This window comes from Zootermopsis nevadensis, unplaced genomic scaffold, assembly GCF_977971745.1.
Source record: "Zootermopsis nevadensis isolate Lab colony 2312 unplaced genomic scaffold, Znev_1.0 Znev_ptg000029l, whole genome shotgun sequence".
Lineage (NCBI taxonomy): Eukaryota > Metazoa > Arthropoda > Insecta > Blattodea > Termopsidae > Zootermopsis > Zootermopsis nevadensis.
The window spans coordinates 11,659,100-11,679,900 of NW_028259161.1; the positions used below are offsets into that span (position 1 = coordinate 11,659,100).

The 20,801-nt window shown below is 37.6% G+C and overlaps 2 protein-coding genes across 3 annotated transcripts in view; both read left to right on the forward strand.

The window, feature by feature from the left end:
• Window positions 1–20,801, forward strand: part of L (zinc finger protein Lobe) — a 330,367-nt gene that overhangs the window by 82,562 nt on the left and 227,004 nt on the right. For both annotated transcript variants that reach the window (XM_022082246.2, XM_022082245.2), the window contains one exon: window positions 20,603–20,740. In XM_022082246.2, the coding sequence (XP_021937938.1) occupies window positions 20,603–20,740 (138 nt within the window). The remainder of the gene's footprint in view (window positions 1–20,602; window positions 20,741–20,801) is intronic.
• On the forward strand, window positions 2,083–2,415 carry LOC147872264 (uncharacterized). The gene has a single exon (XM_087357889.1). It carries the CDS (start codon window positions 2,143–2,145, stop codon window positions 2,413–2,415), a length of 273 nt encoding a protein of 90 aa, XP_087214015.1. The 5' UTR covers window positions 2,083–2,142.

Sequence of the window (20,801 nt, forward strand, 5' to 3'; positions counted from 1 at the left end):
TGTGTGTACGAGACAGTACTTTCTGTTAACCCTCACTCAGCATTAATGTACAACAAAATAAACTCCCTCACTCCTCGTAAAGTTTTAAATTATGAACTCTGTTGTTCATGCACCAGAGACCCTCAAGCACTTCTTTGTATTTAACATGATCGCCAATTAGGGCAAGATGATACTGTAAAACAAACCTTGATAATTTCTCGTTTTTTTAAAATTACATTTTCTGAAACGATTGTGGATAAATTATTTTGTTTGGTGTACTAGATGTCAGCATTCGAATAGTGGACCTTTGTATTTTTTAGACTGGTACATTAGCTTAACTTTTCTTGTTCTCAGCATTGAAGACAAAAGGTACCAAACGAAATACATTTGTAATCTTTAAATTATAATAGCTCGTTTTGTGCTTGCTATAGGGGCATCCAGAAAGGGATAAAAAACAACATGGATTATTACTGTGTATTCTGAGAATCATACGAGACCCACAAAGACAAAATGATTGTTGAAGCAGGAGGTGTATGAAGTTACGACTGGGCGTTAAAGGGTTAACGAGGCAAAAAAGGCGTCTTAAAAATTCGTTATAAATAAACAATACGTAAAACGTGGTAATGGATGTGAGCGGAGAGAGGAAAACTGCTGTGCAGTCCGTCCATAATTCAGTTCGACTTCAAAAATTTGGCATAAAACTGGTTAGGGAAATACTGTCTTTCTAACATGCTTTCGTTTAAAGTAAATAATTGCGAATAGTTTTATTGGTAACGGATTTACGTGATGCGTGATTTATTTTTGAGATTTCTGACAGATTTGTTAGTTTTTTGTAAGTCAGAAGAATAATATTACCTATATTCCATTTTCTGTTATGTTTATACGCATAGTTTATAAAAATTCTAAAATTAGACCTATATATCTATATTTTTAGGGTATAAATTTTCCACTACCTTCTAATATGTTGAAGTATTGTGGAACGTGATGATACATTTTGAAGTGATGGTTCAGTATTTCCCATGATATCCATCTGTTTACCCTGTGCCCCCAGACTAATTTTCCTGCTGCTGGTCAACTGTTTTTTCGTGTCTCTCGTGTTTGTTTCTGTTCCTTGATGTTACACACTCTTGTTGTGAGAACAACGGAAATGAAGCTGATCGGTTTACGAAGAAATACTAATTGACTATGAATGTTACGGCAGACATGCTTGCGACTCTTAAACGAGTTTTTTGTGTAGTAAGTTAGTAGTGATTATTAGCGTTCGGATGTTCATGACATGTCATATTTTTATTGGGGCTTCTATTTGCATTCTAAACTAAAATTAAACACTGATTGGGTTATTCTAATCACAATTAAACTGTATTTATTTTGCATATAAATGCATATTTAGGTAATTTTTATGTTTTCGGTCATATTTGTAGTTAAATGCATATTTTGGGTATAAAATTTTTACTTGCAACTACATTTCTCAGACACTTACAGTGAATCTTTCAGTTAGTTAAGATGCCAAAAGTGAAGTTTTGAAAGTACAAAGTTAAGAGGTTTCGTTAAAGATTTCGGCGAGGAATATTTTAGTTCTGATGGAACAATTCTGTTCTGTAAACTTTGTGAAGTTAAAGTTACAGTTGGTAAGTGCAACAACATTGTGATACGGCAAAACATAAAAATAATTTGAGCCGACGAACCACGACTTCTGTTCGATAACACTGCAACACCTTCACCGTCAAACAAGACATCAGAATTTTCAAAGGACCTGTGTGAAATGATGGCGTCTGTCAATATACCATTGAACAAAGTGAACAGTGAGCAGTTCAAATTTTTTTTTTAGAGAAATACATGACTCAGTTAATTCCAGATGAATCAACACTACGAAAAAACTATGTACCTGCCTGTTATGAAGATGTTCTGAAAAGAATTATCTGTACTGTGGGCGACAATAAGATTTGGGTTTCGATTGATGAAACAACGGATGTCTGCGGCAGGTCTGTAGCGAATGTCGTTATTGGCACGCTCTTTGCTGACCGCCCTGGTGACTTATTCCTTCTTGATACAGTAAACCACTCATTTATCGCTGTACTTTTCGATAACGCCATGAAACTCTTGTGGAAAGGCGACGTTGAGCGAGAAAATATCATCCGTTTTGTAACGGACGCTGCACCGTGTATGGTAAAAGCTATCAAGGGCCTCAAAATGCTTTATCCAAAAATGGTCCAGTTAACATGTCTTGCTCGTGCCCTGCACAGAGTTGCCGAAGAAATTAGACGTAGTTATACTGAAGTCGTCAAGTTGATCTCGAACATTAAGAAAATGTTCGTTAAAGCTCCATTGAGGGTGCAGAAATTCAAACAACTCGCACCTTCAATACCTCTTCCTCCTCCGCCGGTACTCACTCGATGGGGTACCTGGCTCGACGCTCCTGAGTACAACTGTTATTGAAGAAATTGTCAATAATATTACGTTGAAGTTATTCGCTTATTCGTAACTGTCACTGCATAGCGCGAATACTGTTATAACAGGAAATGAATAAAATATACAGACTAAGATCCGTCATAAAGAAAGGATTCTTTGTATTTGTAAAAATCAAAGTTTTGCGTCTGCGCAATTTAATTTATGATCACGAGACAAATGCAATATAATACACGTGAGTTAACCTGTGAGCTTCTACCATTCTAAGCATCAGAGTGATTTATCTCTTGCCATTAGTGTATCGGAAATAATCTAAGCGATTTCGAAATTGGTTTTTATTACACTCTTAAAGCAGAATTTAATCATCTCTCACCGTGCAACGAGGTGTGTGATTGTCTTGACCGAGCAGCACGTCATAACCTCTGTCCTAAAGTTAGAATCGTCATTTATGTCTCGGAATTTGACTGTCCTCAGAATAAAGATAATTCAGTTTCGTTTGTAGATGTATCATTTTGTAGAGAGACAAAGAATACTCTGTAAGATTTTAAGTTTCCATGGCGGTGAGAATGATAGTGTTTTTCCGAGTTTTGGCACAGTATAGACTAGATGGTAGATACCAACGTTCCTGACAAATGTAGTGTCTCCTGGTCTGAAGCCCTGAAAATGGAGACAGAAGCATATAATTGTCAGTATGATATAAGTCAGGATTTCAGAATGAAGATTAATTTTGGAGGTCATCCAGAGAACTCTCGCGGTCTTTAACACTAAATCACTGGTTCTAATACCACTCGGTGGATGAATATTATTCCGCTATTTTTGTCGTTGTCCTGTGAAGACGTAGAAACCTTGGGATGGACATGTCTTCTATGAAATACGTTATACAGCACACACAAATGCAATTAATGAAACTTATATGATTTAAGAAGGCCATGAATCAAACAGAGCTGCAGTATGAGAAAATAATAGTGCCAGATGGCTGTCTTCTTGGTTGTTGCGCCATGTAGTCTGGCAGAATTTTACCGACGTTTAAGAGGTGCTTGCTGCCTTCATTATCAGGGCGACGAGTCACGTCGGTAAACTACTACCATACCACTATGATACCCGACGCCTTGAGAACCTGCAGTCTCACTCAAGATGTAGTAATAGCGTTGTCCTTCCTTAATTTTACACTTACATTGCTTTAATGCATATTGTCAGACATAGCCGTCTTTGGTCACACCTAAAGTAGCTGTAGATTGTTGCTGTAAGCAGAAGCGGTAGTGATTTTAGAGAATGGGCGAGTGTTTTGCGAAGAAGGGGGTGTGGGGGTGAGCCGCGGTATAACAGTCAGACGGAGGTTTGCCGGCCGTCGGACTATAAGTTCTGCAGAGCTGTCACTTGCAGGCGTATGAAGTAGGCTACCTGCCGAGCAGCTTCACAATAGTCAAGAGTGAGAGAGAAGGCGGACCTTCAGTGATAACTTAATAAGTTTGGAGCTACGCAACAATGGAACAGGGTGGTGGAGCATTACTTTTGTTTCCTACCGTCTTTCTCCGTCTGCTTCTCTCTCTCTTCTTATCCCTATTTCCTTCTGATCGTATATTGTATACTCAGGAGTCAATTAGAGATCTCTGGGAAATTGAAAGTTGGGGTTAAAATAATATAGAATGTGATCAAAGGCTGCAGATGGTAGCTAGCAGCCTGTAGCTTAAATAAAAACTGTCGTTTCAAGGGAGAGATGTGTTTGTCGTTGTTATGTAGCTGTTAAGATGGTGTGTGTCTGATTTCGGCTGTTCTGAAGTGATAATTTATAGTCTATAAATATGATAACAAAATTAACAAAAAGAAGTGATGAGTGCAGTAAACGACCCACACAGTTTAAAAACGCTACGAAACCTAAATTGATTGTCTCCATCCTCAAACGGAACATTATTTATGTACGGTGTTAGAAATGACACCAACCGTAAGAGGCTGTTGTTTGTTAGTATAATACTTTACCAACTGTAAAGTATATTTTCCAGTTTGGGGGAATTTAGAGCTATAGGCAACTATCAGATTTACTCGGAAAAAGCACGTAGTTCAAATTCTGATTTGAAATATTAGCCTTTGTATTCACTTCACATAGTTTGCTGGATAGAATGAATAAACCACGTCTGCCTCAAGTACAATTTCGTTCTTCTTCTGTTGCTGCTATTAGTCTCCCAGTAGGAGACTAGTATGATAAAAAATAGGCTACAGTTAAAATCTGAAAATCTGTGTAACACACATTATGCACACCTTCGTACGTCTGTACGTTATTTATCACTTCAAAGCTTGCACCCTGCTTTATGGAAATGGTGGGCCCTTGCTCCCTAATTGTTCCAGTTTTGTTTTGGAAATAATTTTAACGAGATAAAAACCGAACTTATGAAGGTAATAAAGGAGGTGGTTTTGACTCGTTGGAATCTTTCGCGAGAAAGCTTAGGTTTGTTATTTGTGTACATATAATTGCAATTGGGAGAGGATATTCTTCATTAATAACACTAAGACAATACGTATTCTTAAATAAGAGGATTTCTATTAGTAATTACATAATATTTAAATTAATTTCGCATGACTTTTGTCTCTGCATGTAGGGTACATAAATTTATATTTATTTTAATTTTTATGTCTTTTCTGAAATGTTTGAAACATAAGGAAGTTTATAAATAATCCTAATATGTTTATATATAAGGAAAGAAACACAGAATTTATTTGTTTATGCAGAAATGCTCTCCTCTGGTGCCAAGGTGTCCGCTTACTTAATACAGCTAATAGAGATTGCATTTAGACTGTGTGCTCGTGCGAATCATAACACGGAAATTTGGAGCCTGTGCTTTTATCTTTCCGTAATAACACGAATACGCTTGAAACTTTAAATTACTTCATATGTAAAGTTGAACAGTTTTTAATTTTGAATCTTCAATGTGGATGATTGTGACTTCTCAAATGCTTTAATACCACAAAAAATCTTTAATGTTTATGGAGCAAATAAAATTGTTTAGGCGTTCTTGTAACAATTTTATTTGCTGACTTTTTAGTATTGTACACTGTGATATTGATAAATGGTTTATCAGCTGATACGAAATTTAATATCTAATAAATTAATCGGTCCTTTATTTCTGGGTGTTGATCACGTGTGTCGTTTCAGCTCCTGTCCCATACAGCGCCTGCATGCAAAACTGACTGTACGCACACACACGCGTCTTTATAACACAAGGACACGGCAAATAAGCAAGATGTAACGCTATTCAGTGACAGGTCCAGGAAACGTAACAGCTAGTGCCCACATAACGTAAAGGAAACTGATCCTTGCGGTTAGTACATTTCGTATTAGTGTTGAAGGGTGAAAATTGCTTGTGATACTATTGTTCTGATTGCCAAGAATGGTGATGGGGTGACTTGTTTTTTTCTTTCGAGTTTGCCTCTACAAGCACACTGTATATAACAAAGGCAGCTCCAGCATCCGATGGGGGGTCCAGAGCTTGTAGCTGCCCTCAGATTCCCCCCTGTTGCGACCAGTCCCCCTGCTGATCTTGCAGAAACCCCCCGTGGATGAGAACTTAATTCAACTGGGTTCACTTTAGGGGGCCCTACACTCTCCAGTTGGGGCCCCATGACATCCCCGCGCTCAGTAAGGAGTGGGGAAGTCCCTTAGGTCGCAAGTAGTCGTGAGAGGCAGGGAGGGATGAGGTTAGGATGGGCGAGATGAAGGGTCAGTCATCTGGCGGGAGATATATAGCATGATATGAACACACTTATGTACGTGTTTGGCGGCGTGCAAGTAAATATCTGCCTTTCCTTCTAACATTTCAAATTACTTTTTTTCGTACTATCTGCTTGATCATTACTCTCTCGCTCTTTGTATCCCCGCTGTTGAAGAAGAAACCATGACATCCAGGATATGAAGTGTTTAATAAATTGTTGGAGCTCAACTTTGCATAACAAGTTCTTGCAAATTGATGAAGTTGTTACATATCCTTACGGCCAATTGTCGTCTGTGTTTTGTTGATTTTTTCCGTACGCATTTCAGATTATGGCGAATGAAGACAGTGAATCTCTGGTCATGGTTCAGTTCTTCCTTAACTTGAGGCATCTGTGATAATCTCTGGCCACTGCGTTTGGCGTGAATTCGTTCTGTTGACAAGCTACGAAAGCCAGGCGAAACACTGAAACTGTAGCCACACTTTCAAAGTTCCACAGAAAGTAGGCCTACATCCGAGGCTCTTGTTATTTTAGCAGTGCCGCGTCACAGAGTCCGACCGGTCTAGGTCCGCCTCGAGGTGTGGGTGTTATCGTCTTTCTATGTTGTATAATCCTATTTAGTCAGGGACCTTGCAATAGGCCGATCCCCGTCCGAGGAGACTCGCCAAATGTAGATAAAGTTTCGAAAATCTGTCCTCAAACTGTATGCACCTTAGATCGCTTGGCCACTGTGATACGAAGAACGTTGAGTGATTCAATTTTGATGATCGATTTGATGACATGAACCGTTTTAGAATGTTCCAAAATACGTTAATTCATGTCTAACACACGACCTAAGACTAGGGAAAGAGGTCGATTGCCTTAGAACACTATTCTTTTCTTCCTACACATTACCATAGGCCCACATATTTATATGTTATCTCTGTCGTAAGTCATTTACCTCTGAAAAAGTAGGCTAAGACTTCACTGAACTTTAAGCAATCTAAATCCTCATCTTAATTGACGATATTATTTTCTTCAAATCACATTTATTTTTTTACGGCGATAAAGATCTGCAACTGTCACGAGCGGAACGAACACTCATGACTACCCAGCCCTCTAATTGTTGATATACAAATTCAGAATATTCAGATAACATCAGTATCTGTCACGGTGCTAACAAGAGGTATTCACTGGCAACAATGAAGTCGCCAGTTGTATCTTAAGGCTACATCACAAACACGCAGAATGTTGGCCAGAAATGTTCCTAAGCGTTCTCATTTGTAGATGCTGGTAGTATTGATTTGAAAGAACGGCAGTTCCGTATTATTAATTGGCACAGAAATAAATACTGTATAAACATGATCATTTTTAGACATAAAAGTATAATAAGAGTTTTAAATTTTTTCCACAAGTGGACTGATTGACAGACAAGTAGACTGCGCTATCGAGAAATGTTAATAAATAAAGATGCAAGTGACGATATTTTTACAGTTTTAGGATGTAGATGTATGTACGCACACAAGTGCTCTGTTTTATGGTCTGCTATCACGCTTCATATACACAAAGGCATTGTTTATTCTGGCGGTAAAGAGCGGCGAGGGGGTGAGGCTACGAGAGAGGTAACTATGCACACCCTCCCCCAATACATTGTTCCTAATTGCTCCAAGTTCACAATCCGACAAGCTCTACCTCAATAGGCTTATAGAGGTACAATTGTTTTTAAATCTTACTATTCAGTTCTAACTCTCACTATGTATTATTGTATATTTGTTCGTAAATTTATTCGTTTTCTTCTGAATATTTTATCCAATATACTACAGTACGTTTCAATAGTCGATAGTTGTATTTTAAGAAATTCCTGTTATAGACACCGAGGCTCAGAACTGTCACAAGTTTCTATTTGGCTTTTGTCCGATCCTGTTCACGTTTTTAATATCTCTTTCAGTGGGACATTATTATTATGATGATTATTACTTAGTTTCTTCCATATATTTTTTCATTAGACATTACAACGTAAAATTTATGTTTAAAAGTATTTATTGTTTGTCCATGAGGTCTAACTGGTTCAGCACGGCAATGTAAAGAGTGGACAATATGAAGTTTTACAAAATATTTAATTTCAAATATAAGGGTCTGTGGTTGTCTGGCAACATTAAACGCTGAAGGTGGATGGGCGTGTTTGGGAGTTTTGAATGTCTTTGAGTGGTTCAATGGTTAATTCATCGCAATGACTTTTTTCTGGACGACAATAGCATTTGGAAGTAGAAGTGACGAATTGCATCAGCGCTATAGTCGCTAAGGCTGGTCGTATCATATCGAGTCGAATATCGATCCGTAATAGACAGCCTCTTTGAATCTGGGAAACGCGAAATGCAGAGATAAATGGGTAAGGAAAAAAACAAGAAACTGGCTGTCTTCTAGGCTGTTTCATCACGTAGTCTGGTAGAAGTTTACCGACGTTTCAGAGGTACTTGCTTCCTTCATCATTAGGCAGCGAGTATGAAGATGGTTGTCTTCTAGTTTGTTGTGCCGTGGTGCTTAATAGATCCTAATAGACAATTCAGAGCTGTTTACTGCCTCCATCATCAGGGCGATTACCACGTGATGAATACAGTGACGATGGAGACAGTAAGAACCTCTAAATCGTCTGTCAGTGTCCACTAAACTACATGGTGTAACATTCCAGAAGACAGCCTTTCTTCAAATTGTCAGTTGTAGAAATAAACTGGAACTGTTGGTAATTGGGAGCTGATTAGTATTAATAATGTTGACATTTCTTCTAATAATACTATATTAGAGATGGAGAAATGATGTTACAGTACTTGGCATTAATACCGGCTTACCTATTGCAGCTGAGATTTAGGGGATAACGTCAATCAATAGATTGCATTCGTAATGTGGAGCCTTTCCAAGAGCGTGGAACAATCAGTGTAATTACAGTTATGTGCAGCGGTACGAAGTGGCAATGCTGCCCGAAATTGCTATCCTATAACTCTACTAATTTTAAAATAAATATGGATATCAGTTAAAATTGAAATTCCATGCCTTCTACTATTATCAAATTAATACCGTCAATTAGAAAATGTAAATTTATATTGAATATGAATATGTTAAAAATGCATTGCGTACCTTTCAATTGTTGGCAACTGAAGACTCAACTAAACATTATTAAATGATGATTGACGTAAAAATTGGTAACGTTTTAGCTCAGTTTTAACAATTCACTTCATTAACATTCAAAAATAGATTTTCTCGTAAACCAATCTCAATAACTTTCAGAAGTCTTCCTCTCTTGACATCATATCTAGAATAATCACAAGAATGCACAAGGTACTTTTCATAAAGACAGATACGGCCAAGGTCTGAACTATCCTGTGCCAAGTTGTAACAACTTAGGAAATGCACGCATAGCGAAATGCAGAGTTGTATTTGTAGGTGGCAATTCCCCAGGAATCATGGTAACGAAGCTAATCGTTCATAGTAACCGATATTGCGCTATCCACTCGACCACAACGTTCAGTATTTTTGTTGAAGATGACAACCCTCAGAAATATTACGCCGTGTAGTCTCGCAGGAGTTGGCTGACGTTTCAGAGGTACGTATTGCGTTCATTATCAGAGCCATTGTCTCCCTGATTATGGCGACAGTAAGCACCTCTGAAACGTCGGTCAACTTCGAGACTACACATGCAATATCCCAGAAGGCTGTAATCTCATATTAGCCTCCTTGGAACTTGAAATGTCACAAAGATTTTACTGTTGTTTATTTGAAGATTTCTGTCTTCTGATTTCTTACGCTGTGTAGTAAGGTAGATGTTTACCAACGTTTAAGAGATCATACTGCCTCCGTCATCAGGGCGATGAGTAAAGCTCATCGTCCTGATGATGCAGGCATGAAGAATCTCCGAAACTTTGATAAAATTCTACCACACTGCGCGGCGCAACAATCCAGAAGACAGCCATTTTCATTATGACAGACGACTATTTTAAAATCTTTCATTTAAATAACCGCTGGATAATTGCATAAATTTGTAGGAAGGTACATATTCCATTTTTGCTGTTTGTGAAGAGATCTCAGAACCGTGACTTTATGTACTGCTTCGTGTGTAGTGCGCTAGTCCGACCGCTCTACATTGGAGTTGGTTGGGTTGTCTACCTCACTATATGCGACTCCCTCTTTCCTTTCTCTGATATAAATGAGGCAAGTTGCGGCATTTACAAAGTGCTTCGTCCAGCATTATCAAAACTATGCGCTGGAAGAGAGAGAGGAATCCAAAGTAGGAACCACACCCACGTAGTCCCTCACACGCAAGAGTTGCTCCTGTCAGTGGGTAAGGTGTTCTGTGGGAGAAGGGATTTTCTAAACATGGCGATGCAGAAAGTTAAAACTATTTATCAGTACTGTATGTTGCGGATGTATGGAGCTTGGGCGAAAGTGGTAGTGCAGGTAACAAATCACATATGATACACGTGACTGGGCGAGAGGAGGAAGGATAATTAAAGCGAGTTTAGTTCTGACCTTGGTCAATTATCATGACGTCGACGCAACAGTCCGAAACAAGAGAAGTCGAATCTCGAGAAGACATAAGACACGAGATCATCGTCGCGACACCCAAATAAAACATAACCCAGTCTACCTAACCCAACATAACCTAACGTTCCGTAACGTAACATAAACTATCCTAACTAAACATAATCCAACATAAAGGAACCAAATAAATCTAACATACCCAAACTAACCATACGTAACCAAAGAACCTAAACTAACCCAACCCAATCCAGAAGAGCCCAGCCAAGTCAAGAAAAAACCTAAATTAACCTGAACTAATAAACCTCATGTTGGCGTAACGGAACCTAACTTAAACTAAACTAACCTAACCTAATCTAACTTAACATAATCTGTCCTCTCATGACGTAACATAACATAACCCACCCTACCCTAAACTGAACGAAACTAAACTGAAATGATGTAAACCGTACTAAAACCAAACCGAACCGAAATTGTCTAATAGAAAGATATCGGCTGTTTAAAGATAACTAATGTACTGCAAAATGATAAGATACTGTAACATGTTGCCTCTGAGAATGATGCAGCTTTAAAGGAGAGGTCATTAACAAATGCTTAGTTCTTAAATCCTACAACGACAATAGGGTTTTCTCAAGGAGTGCCGCTACACGCTTGCGAGGTAGGTGCAGTGCAACGCCCGAAACTATATATGGAGTCCGTTTTCATAACATTGACTTAAGCAAGAAAGCTTTCGAAGTATGGAAGAGTGCGCTCAATTCGTCTTCGTAAATCATTAATGCAAAGGATCGGACCAAAAATTGTGTGGTGGAATTAAAATACAGGTCAAACAATGAGATAAACGATCACTGATAACAGTTTTGTCAGTATATTTACTTGTCTTTCGTTTTGACGTCGGTAACTTGCTGCCTCCTTCATCAGGGCAGTGAGGCAGCAAGGACCTCTGAAACGTCGGTAAACATCTACCTTACTACACGACGCTACAACCCAAAATACATCCTTTTTCACTCTCAACGCTGTGAGCACCTCAAAATCTACTGTCTTTGGACTTGACTAAGATATCAGCCGGAGTAATAATATGGTACTGAACTGAACGCAGTAAAATATATAACAGTTAATTGCATGTATAAATAGTACATATTAATAATAATAATAAATAATCTTCTTTATTTTGGAAAGAAAGCTGAATTTTAACAACAGATAAAGGTGGCGGTGTTTTTGCTGTCCTAACATGAATAAACTAAATGTCAGCATCAGAATTACCATACACTTGACCGCCCCTTGTTACCTCTATATTCATGGCGAAAATCATCATTAATCATCAGTTCTGTATGTCGTGGATCCAAGACTTGAATTGGCTCGGGAGGTTTCGCAAAGCCTGCTGTGTATTGTGTCCGTAGAGAGCGAGTGACAAAGCCTTCACGTGGGACGTGAACGTAGAATGTAATTGCTAACTAGGTGTCTCCTTGAAGAAACGCTTGGGCATTATTTAAAAATTATGCAAGCATCTTCGAACCATGTTGCAGAATGAAGACCACTAACTTGAAGTCCTATTGTAGATCTTTCTTTCTTTTTTGTGTACTTAACTCCTATGAAATAGCTAAGACTGCCTTCAGTGTGTTCTCGTGATATCAATACGACAATGCGATTAAACTAATTTTAATTTACTTTCTTGATAATCTATTAGCCTTTCACTTTAATGATTTTTTTTCGCGTTTCTCAGCTTTATTGATTTCTCAAAATTTCTAAAGGCTAAATAAACTTCATAGCGAATTCAGTGACGAATGAGTGATGTTATAATGGAAAAAAGGAGGCATCTGTTTAGGATGCCATATATAACAACATAGGTGTGTATGTGCTGCCCTTGGGGGTGTCTTAAGGTCCTCATAAATGACGATAGGTGATAGAATGTTGTTTTACAGGTGGTGCTAACATTAGTCAGCTTTTAGAAGTACTTATATGTAACGAGAGAGCTGTAATGAATAGTTTTGATGGGAATAAGAGAGAGAGAGAGAGAAAGAAAGAAAGAAAGAAAGAAAAGAGAGGATAGGATGAGATGGAGGTATAATAATGAAAAAGATTTATAAGGGCTGAAAATACAAAATAAATAATCCCCTTTGAATTTCAACGGACCTCTTCCAGTAGTAAAGCTGTTTATTAAATGGCCGTGGCCTCTTTTAAATTAGTGTCACTAAGGGTGTTAGTGTAGTCGACGAAATGGGCGTGTTTTCCGTAGACACCAGTTTAACGGCTGTTCTGACTTGAGGTTCGCGGTCTTTCTTACCCTTTCAGGGTCAATTCGGATAGCATCTTGAAATAAGTCACGACCACCTAGTGTGATTATCTGTACCGGTTCCCGTGTTTGCAATAGACACTTACACTCTATTGAGAACCTTTGGACTAAATCATATTAGTGCAACTGGTCCAGAAACATGTAAAGTTTTCACGTTTCCCTCTTATTTCTGCAGAATATCAGAGTTTATTTTGACAAGAAATATTCTGATTCACACTCAGAACTTTGTTAAAACGAGAAGTAGTGACGTTATAATGTCACGTGCGCTGAGTGTATCTAATGGATGCGCACTACTCTCTACAGTTAGCGCTTCAGTAACTTTTGGCTGTGCAGTAAATGCATCTATTATGCTCTACAACAATGTCTGTGTTGTCAAATGTGGACAAGTAAATACAGAACTCATTACGTTAAATTTGGTATTAAGAAAGTTAATGGTGTTTCTTTTATTACATTTCTGTTGCCTTCTGTAAAATTCAGAACTCCTGAAATTAAATTCAGTCTTATGAAAGTTAATTTAGTTTCTTTTAATAATATCTGTCCCATTCTACAAATGCGAAACTTCTTAATTGAATTCTGTAGTGTATCATCCTTGTGTTTTGCTTACGTATCCTTGACTTTATATTACTCTTACCTTTACACTCACTTTTTATTTATTGTTAAGTGTTCCTTATTACTCAACTTCATGTTTCAAACGAAAATCGTTATTATCAATTTTTAAAATTGTACTAAAGCTATTGCACGCGTTGGATGAAATAATAGTTATGATGAAGTAGTCGATACAATATAATAACATAATTCACTAGTATTGTGTCAAAATCTTTAAAGAAAGGTTAACGCGTGGTGATATTATGTAGTAATTTTGCTGTTATTATCTGTGGATTGGTGTATTGTGTTTCGTGTTATGTTAATGAGAGAAGTGCAATTCGGCATTACGAAAGATTTTTCTCTTATAACATTTCTGTTGCAATTTAAAATATTTAAATTGCAAGTGTACGTATATCACATACTTTTCCGTATGATGTAAATGTAGGTTCTGAGCAGATTTTGTAGTTTGCAGCGAACTTACCGGAGTGTGTTCAAGTCTGTACTCATTACGAAGACGTTCTGTTTAGACACTAACGTGTTCTTATCTTGTAAATGGTTAATCTATGTATAAAGGAAGCTTGGATTCCTGGTGGGGGACTGGATAATCTTGAGACTCGCTGCCTACAGTCGGGGGGAGACTCGAGAAAAATGACTATGTGTCACTTTAAAGTAATTTAAAATATATGATTCAATAACCTTGGATACATATTTCAAAATCTAACTTATTATTAATACATTATAAATGTCGATAATTGACACATTGGGAGATTTTAAAAGATAATACAAGTATAAGGCGATGTTTTATAAACTGAGAAGAAACTGTGATTTATTTTGACTTTGAATATAAACAAGTTTAATGTAGATGCCTGAATATTTTTGTTCCAGTTACAGTTTTTATAGTGTCTGACTTTACAATAATAATTTCCAATTGTCTTTGTTTTGGTTTAGGCAAAAGCGCGTTTGAATCAAACGTTTTAAGTTACATTCTTGTGACCTACTTGCTTGAGAATTAAAACATAATATTCTGTTAAAACTATTTAAAGCGTGTATCTGAATAAAGATTAAACAAGAAAACAATAGGACTATTTTTCCAAGTTACTTAACTGCCGATTTAAAAGTAATCCTACGAATGAAGAATGAAACAGAAAAAGGGAATTTATTTCTGTTCTGATTTTGAACCAAGCACAAGAGAAACAGGGAGGGTATAAAATTCCACAATCAAAAGAGCCGATTTGTCCTGAATATCGGATTAAAGAAACAATGGATTTGACTGTATTGCAGTTTCGTTTCTGGTAATAAAATCTCCAGAGTATCATTGTAATGGAAAACTCTGTAGATTTAAATCCACCAGATTTATATGTTTTCCGAGTGATTCACCATGTGGTCAGGCATTCATTGTGGGCCTACTACACAGACTGTTAGCAAAGAAGAAATGTGTTTTGTGCACTCTTACCTTTCATTGACTGGTACTGTCGGCGATTTGTTAGTGATAGTGAGAGGAAATAATTACAGCATATTTGGTAAGACAGACTGGAATTCCAGACGTTCTGCCGTGTAGAATTATTAGTATGAGTCTGTCGTTCAAGAACCGGATACCATATTCGGATCAGCTTGTAGGAAGCTGCATGAGCTTATAAGGAAATAAGTATGAGTTCTTATAGTTATCACCTTCTACTGAGCTGTTTCTGTCTGCGAGAGAAACGAACATACGCGTCCTGAAGAACGGGAGAGGATACAAAGTTTGCTATATAATGGAACTAGAAAACATTAGTCGCGTCCTAGCACATTTCTTGCAACTTTAGACATGACTGGAACAATTCACACGGCCTAAACCACGACGACACTAGAACGAAAAGACTTAACGTACAAATAACTAAGGAAGCAAACATGTTGGGCCTTATGTTTTCTTATTCGGATAAGATACGGGTTTTTCTGAAAAACTGCTGTAGTAACTAACCTGACATTGAAGAACCAAAATTTTCATCCCCAGCAAGGGAAGTTTCATTAAAACGTGCCTGATTTGTGTTTTGGAGATTGGTATCTCTGTAGAGAATTCGATTATTATAGTTAATAATTCCAAGACTTTTTTTTAATTATTCCATTGAATGCCAGTACAGTAGCTTTAAATAGTTTATGACACTGTCCCCAATCTTTTTGAGTTAAAAATTCGTATCATCCCCGAATGTCATCCGATGCTAATTGTAGAGAAGTCAAGTGTTAGGTCTTAACTTTTGTCTCAGTGATGTTGAGGATTCCGACATATTGGTACCGCTATTACGTATGTTTGCAAATAACCACACAAATTTTTATGTCAAGTTAAATGATTTTGGAATTTTTCACGGGGTCGTTGAGTTGTTTTACGTTTTCATTAAGAATATCTTAATAAAAATTGTTACCCTGAACAGAATATCACAGTGTATGACTTTTACTGAATAGAGCTAGTGTGATTCCTACCTCAGAAGTCAGCACGCCGTAATGTTTGAATTGTTGATGGCATTAATTTATAAACGTTACACGTGTTGAGGTCTCCAAAGACATGATTTAGTGTGCTGTCTATAATATTGATGACTGGTTTAATCAGAGCACACACATACAGACAGTCAAACACAATAAGCCAGTAGCATTCCTAATAAAACAGCGTTCTACAGATGGAGGCGTTATTTCTTCGATATCTTAAAAAGGAGCACACAAGTGGGAAGGAAAGAATGGAGTAAAACAGAAATAAATGGGGGAAAGAAGATGGAACGAAAAAGAAAGATGTGAAAAGGAAACGATAGAGAAAGAGAGGAAAAATATATTTACTTGCTCATGGCACCGTGTCTTCTTTTACCATGTGATGAATGTCTTGACCGACGTAGCAAAATTAACCGCATGCATGTATTATTTTCATGTTTCTTCGAGCTATTATTGTGCTTTATTTTGACATTAATATTCAATAAAATTCAATTGGAAGCGAGGCTTCTGTCACCTGTTTCTGGTCGTCCACAGCAAGTGACTGTCGCACTGAGTGGCACGGCAAATGGTACCACCCGCTGAGACTTGGAGGGGGGGGGGGGGGGGGGGGGCTAACCATGGACGACGTTACAACTTGAGGCTGCCATGAGGCGGGGAGCCATTCACCACGACACTTAAAGATGGATAAACGCTATACCCTTTCTGTGTTTCTTTATTGGTCAGACTCAGGTGTGGCAAGATCGGTTCGAATACAATTTGGTAACTTTAAAACGTAGATATTGTGCATCGAGTAGGCCTTGGAGCGACCAACTAAAGATCATAATTTTAGCCCTGCAGATAACCAAATGCTTACGATTGACGACAAAATATGAGAAATTTGAAGAAAGAGACCGTTGAAGAAAGTATAAGGAGGGAATGAAGGTGAAACGCCGGAGAAGGTTAATTTGATTATTAACAATTTATCGAGCTTTCGCATTTTGTCAGTCATATTAATTAAGAACACCGAATCAGCGGCTGGGTTTGTAAAGATTCGAATGACGCTGATAGGCTGTAGATGGATGCAGGATACACAAAGACGGGATTATGTCCTGTGACAAGTTTACATTCCAAAATCAGCTTGGCATTGTTTATTAAAGCAGAGGTTTGGTCGAGGGATGTTCAGAATTTAAATATAACTTTTCACATGAGAACTAAAGGGAAATGGAATTGATAGTAAAACTGGAAGAGGGAGAAAGCTGTGATGAACTGAAAGATAACTATAATAATACTGGGAACTGGATGGAGTAAATAAATAAGGAGAATATGTGTGTAATAAGATGCATGTTAGTGTGTTTATTCAAGCGGTGTCTATTTGTGTGTGTTTTTTGTTAAAAATATAAGCCATGTACAGGCCTGGATAGGCTGTCACGCTTTGGGGATTTGAACTGACCAAATACTTTTGTGGGGTCATTTCAAGAGTAGCGTAATCGAGACGCTGCTCGCCACTTTGGGTGAACTCAAAGGTCAACAAGCGAATCGTGACGTGTTACAAAGCCTCATGGATGACATCACTAAGCGCCTAAAATAGTGTATCACTGCGGAAGGAGGGCATGTATTGTACTGTTGTTTTTTATAAAGCGAAGAGTTTGTGCATCAGACTTACATTACAACAATTCTGTTGCATTCTAAGACGTTAGTTTGTATTATTTACTGAATGAAATAGAATTTATTCACAAATAAAAATAATTAAGTTTTCTCTGCCGGATTTTTCTAGCGAAGAGGACTTTCCGCATTGTTGCCGTCAGTATCTATCAATTCTAAGGGTAATTTAGAGAGAAATACGTGTACAAAAACCATTTGTTGCCATTTGCTCCTGAAGCGACTTGGCTTTATGATTTGAGCGCAAGAATGACCCTGCGAGATTTAAAGTTTAGGGAAGCTTAATTCTCTGCCGCCATAAGTCAGGAGTAGCTCACCCTCTCTGTAGGGATTAAATCTCTAAGTAGAATAGGGTAACCACCCTGTCAAAATGAATTTCCGTCAAGAGAAAGAGGACCTGATTGCCGAGGGCTTAGACCCCAAGGTTAGATACATTTTGACGGAAGGCGCGGGTGATTTAGCTGTTCGCTTATTACACAGCATCGCGAGACTTCCAGTAGACGCTTCCCAGGTCATTGAGTTATAAATAAATGATTAAAGATCAATTGAAAGATAGTTTACCTCATTAATAGGACATGTCAAAACGTTTTGTTTTCTACGTAGATCAGAAAAGCTATCTTAAATCGTTATTAAAAGTCCATAAATTCCTTGCTTAAATTTGTGTTCAACTCTTTGTCTTTAGCATTTTACACGCGGTAATTAAAGTATGGATATCGTTAGAATTTAATGGTTGATATGACACATGACGTGTATGATAAGTAATGTGGGATTCCAGTGGCAGGTGCAGTATATGATCAAATGTTAACTTGGCATTTAGTATAGACTTCTCTTTATTTTCTTACCGTAATGACAAAGGTTGCCTGTCGTTTGCTTGATCATTATCAAGGATTTCTTCTCAGTAGTTTCTGTATAAGGTTTTAACGTCGGAGTGGAATGATGGATTCTATTGTTGATACGTTCGTCTCCCTGCAACCCCACCAAAATTTTTTATTTTCTTACTTTCTTTACTTCTTGTTTAACTTCTTGTACCTTCGTCACTCTAGAGAGATGGAGAAAGATGTATCATTGCGATTACGCCAGCCATGTTAATTGTTATCATTTTGAATCGCAATGAATTACTACCAGTTTCTTTGCATTTCTTGAAGTAGAGGTGCTGTTGTATCTCATGTCGGTAAACCGAAAGGGTTGGTTTTGTTTGGAAATCTTCGGACTTATAAAACATGAATGGAATTATTCAAGAATGTTTCCCTTTTTTGTATCTCGTCTACGGTCTACAGAACGCTTGTGTAGAAGGGCCTGCTTTTGTTTTCTTACAAGTATTACAGCATGGAATGCTGGACTATGTAATCTCACAAAATTCGGAACGGAGAATTCATCAACCATTCCAGATAAGGACTATGTGTGGTACAGATTTATGTGTTGTTTCTTTTCATATCTTTATAAGTGTTCGAATTAAAATATTTTTCATTTTTTTTGCTAATAAAATAACGATAAACATATTTATATTTGGAAGACATGACGTGCTCTTTAGTAACGATACCCAGAAATTTTAGAGAATCAGAAAAGAGCACTGTCTGCTTTGATTTTAGTGCGTAGGAGTGTGTAATTTTCTGCTATACTCAAAGCTGATAGTCCAATTTATATACCAAGGCGGTACCAACTGAGTAAGGTCTTAACATAATTATTAATTACGAATTGCGTAGTATAAGCAGCTAAGTTGTAATGGGTTCCTTCATCTAAAGGTTGTAAAGAAAACTAAGGAGAACTTTAGTCAGAATATCCAATCTCTCGAGTAGAGCCTTGTGAATAGAAGTCTTAAATAAGCCTGGTCGGCCCAACCTGTTGCCATTATGGTTATCAACAGACATAAGTCCCCACTTAATATTTAACCGGGAATTCTTATTTTCTATAAATCGGTTATGAAAATTTAAATCCCTTTTTTACGCTGTATGTTACCAGTCTTATACTGCTCTATATTTAAAGAAAGCCGATTTAGTAGCAAAACTTCTTGTCCTTTTCATATGTTACCGAGTTGTATAGAGCTTGTGATTTATTATATCCAAACAGAAGTTTAAATTATTTTGTTTTGTGTTTAGGAATGTAAATAGAGGTTTCTTATATCTTAGCCTACTTTAGCAAAACGAAAGTTTAAAATTTGAGGGACACAATTAAATCGTAAGATTTGAGGTTTTTATGGCGACGAGTAAGAAGATTACTGTATTCTAGGTGGTTGTACAGTATAGTCTGGTAGTTTATGAAGAACCTCTGAAACGTCGATTAACTTCTACCAGAGTACACGGCGCAACAACTTAGAAGACAGCCATCTTCAAAAATTAAACTCTTTTCTTCTGAATATTACACGGGCGAAATTATGTTAGTAAACATTATGGCACCCACTTTTCGCGCGTTGTAATACATTTTTATTTCGTTTTTAAAACGCGACTGTTAAGACGTATCCGTGCGAGTTATGACGTCTTAATTCAAGGTCCGAAACGAATGAATATGAAGGAAGAGGCCTGCATTATCTCAAGCCTGCCTGTGTGTTGTAATAAAGATATGATTTATTATTAAGTTGCCCGCTCTTCTAAAGGGGCGTTAATATTAATAACCGGTGTCAGAGTGAAACAGCAGTCGCCCGCATGCCAACTGTTGTGTTCATCTGTCTTTGGTCCGCCAAGCGACTTGTTTGGTTGCCGCCATTCTTGCTACTGCAACGATGGATGTCTCTTTTCTTCTGTTTGCGGTTGGCTTCACGTCTTGAGCACGAAACGCATCACATAAAAAAATTATTAATTTTGTTTCTTGTCGTTTATGCACTCCACAGACCTTATGGATGGAAAGGTATTTATTAGCAAATCGAATAAAGTCCTTTCCTGTTAACACACAATTTTCTAAAAATTGGCGAGAATTAGTACAAATGAAAATCGTCAATCATATATTGCATCTGGAATCCGTTCTGTGACCTCTAAATACGACAGGACGTTTCAAAGCGGTCACGTATTATTTTTTTTATGACGTGACTGTACTTTTGTCTGACAGGTGAGGAGGATGAGGAGAAGATTCCCGTGTCCGTGGCGGATCCTGGACAACAGTCAGGGGTGCCTCACTATGACGTCACTCTGGAAGGCCTTCAGTTGGCGCTAATGGACCGCCATGACTTCCAAGGTGTGAATTCAAGTAAGGACAACATTTAATTTCATTATAGTCTAAGATTATAACTTAGATGCTCCGCGTCATG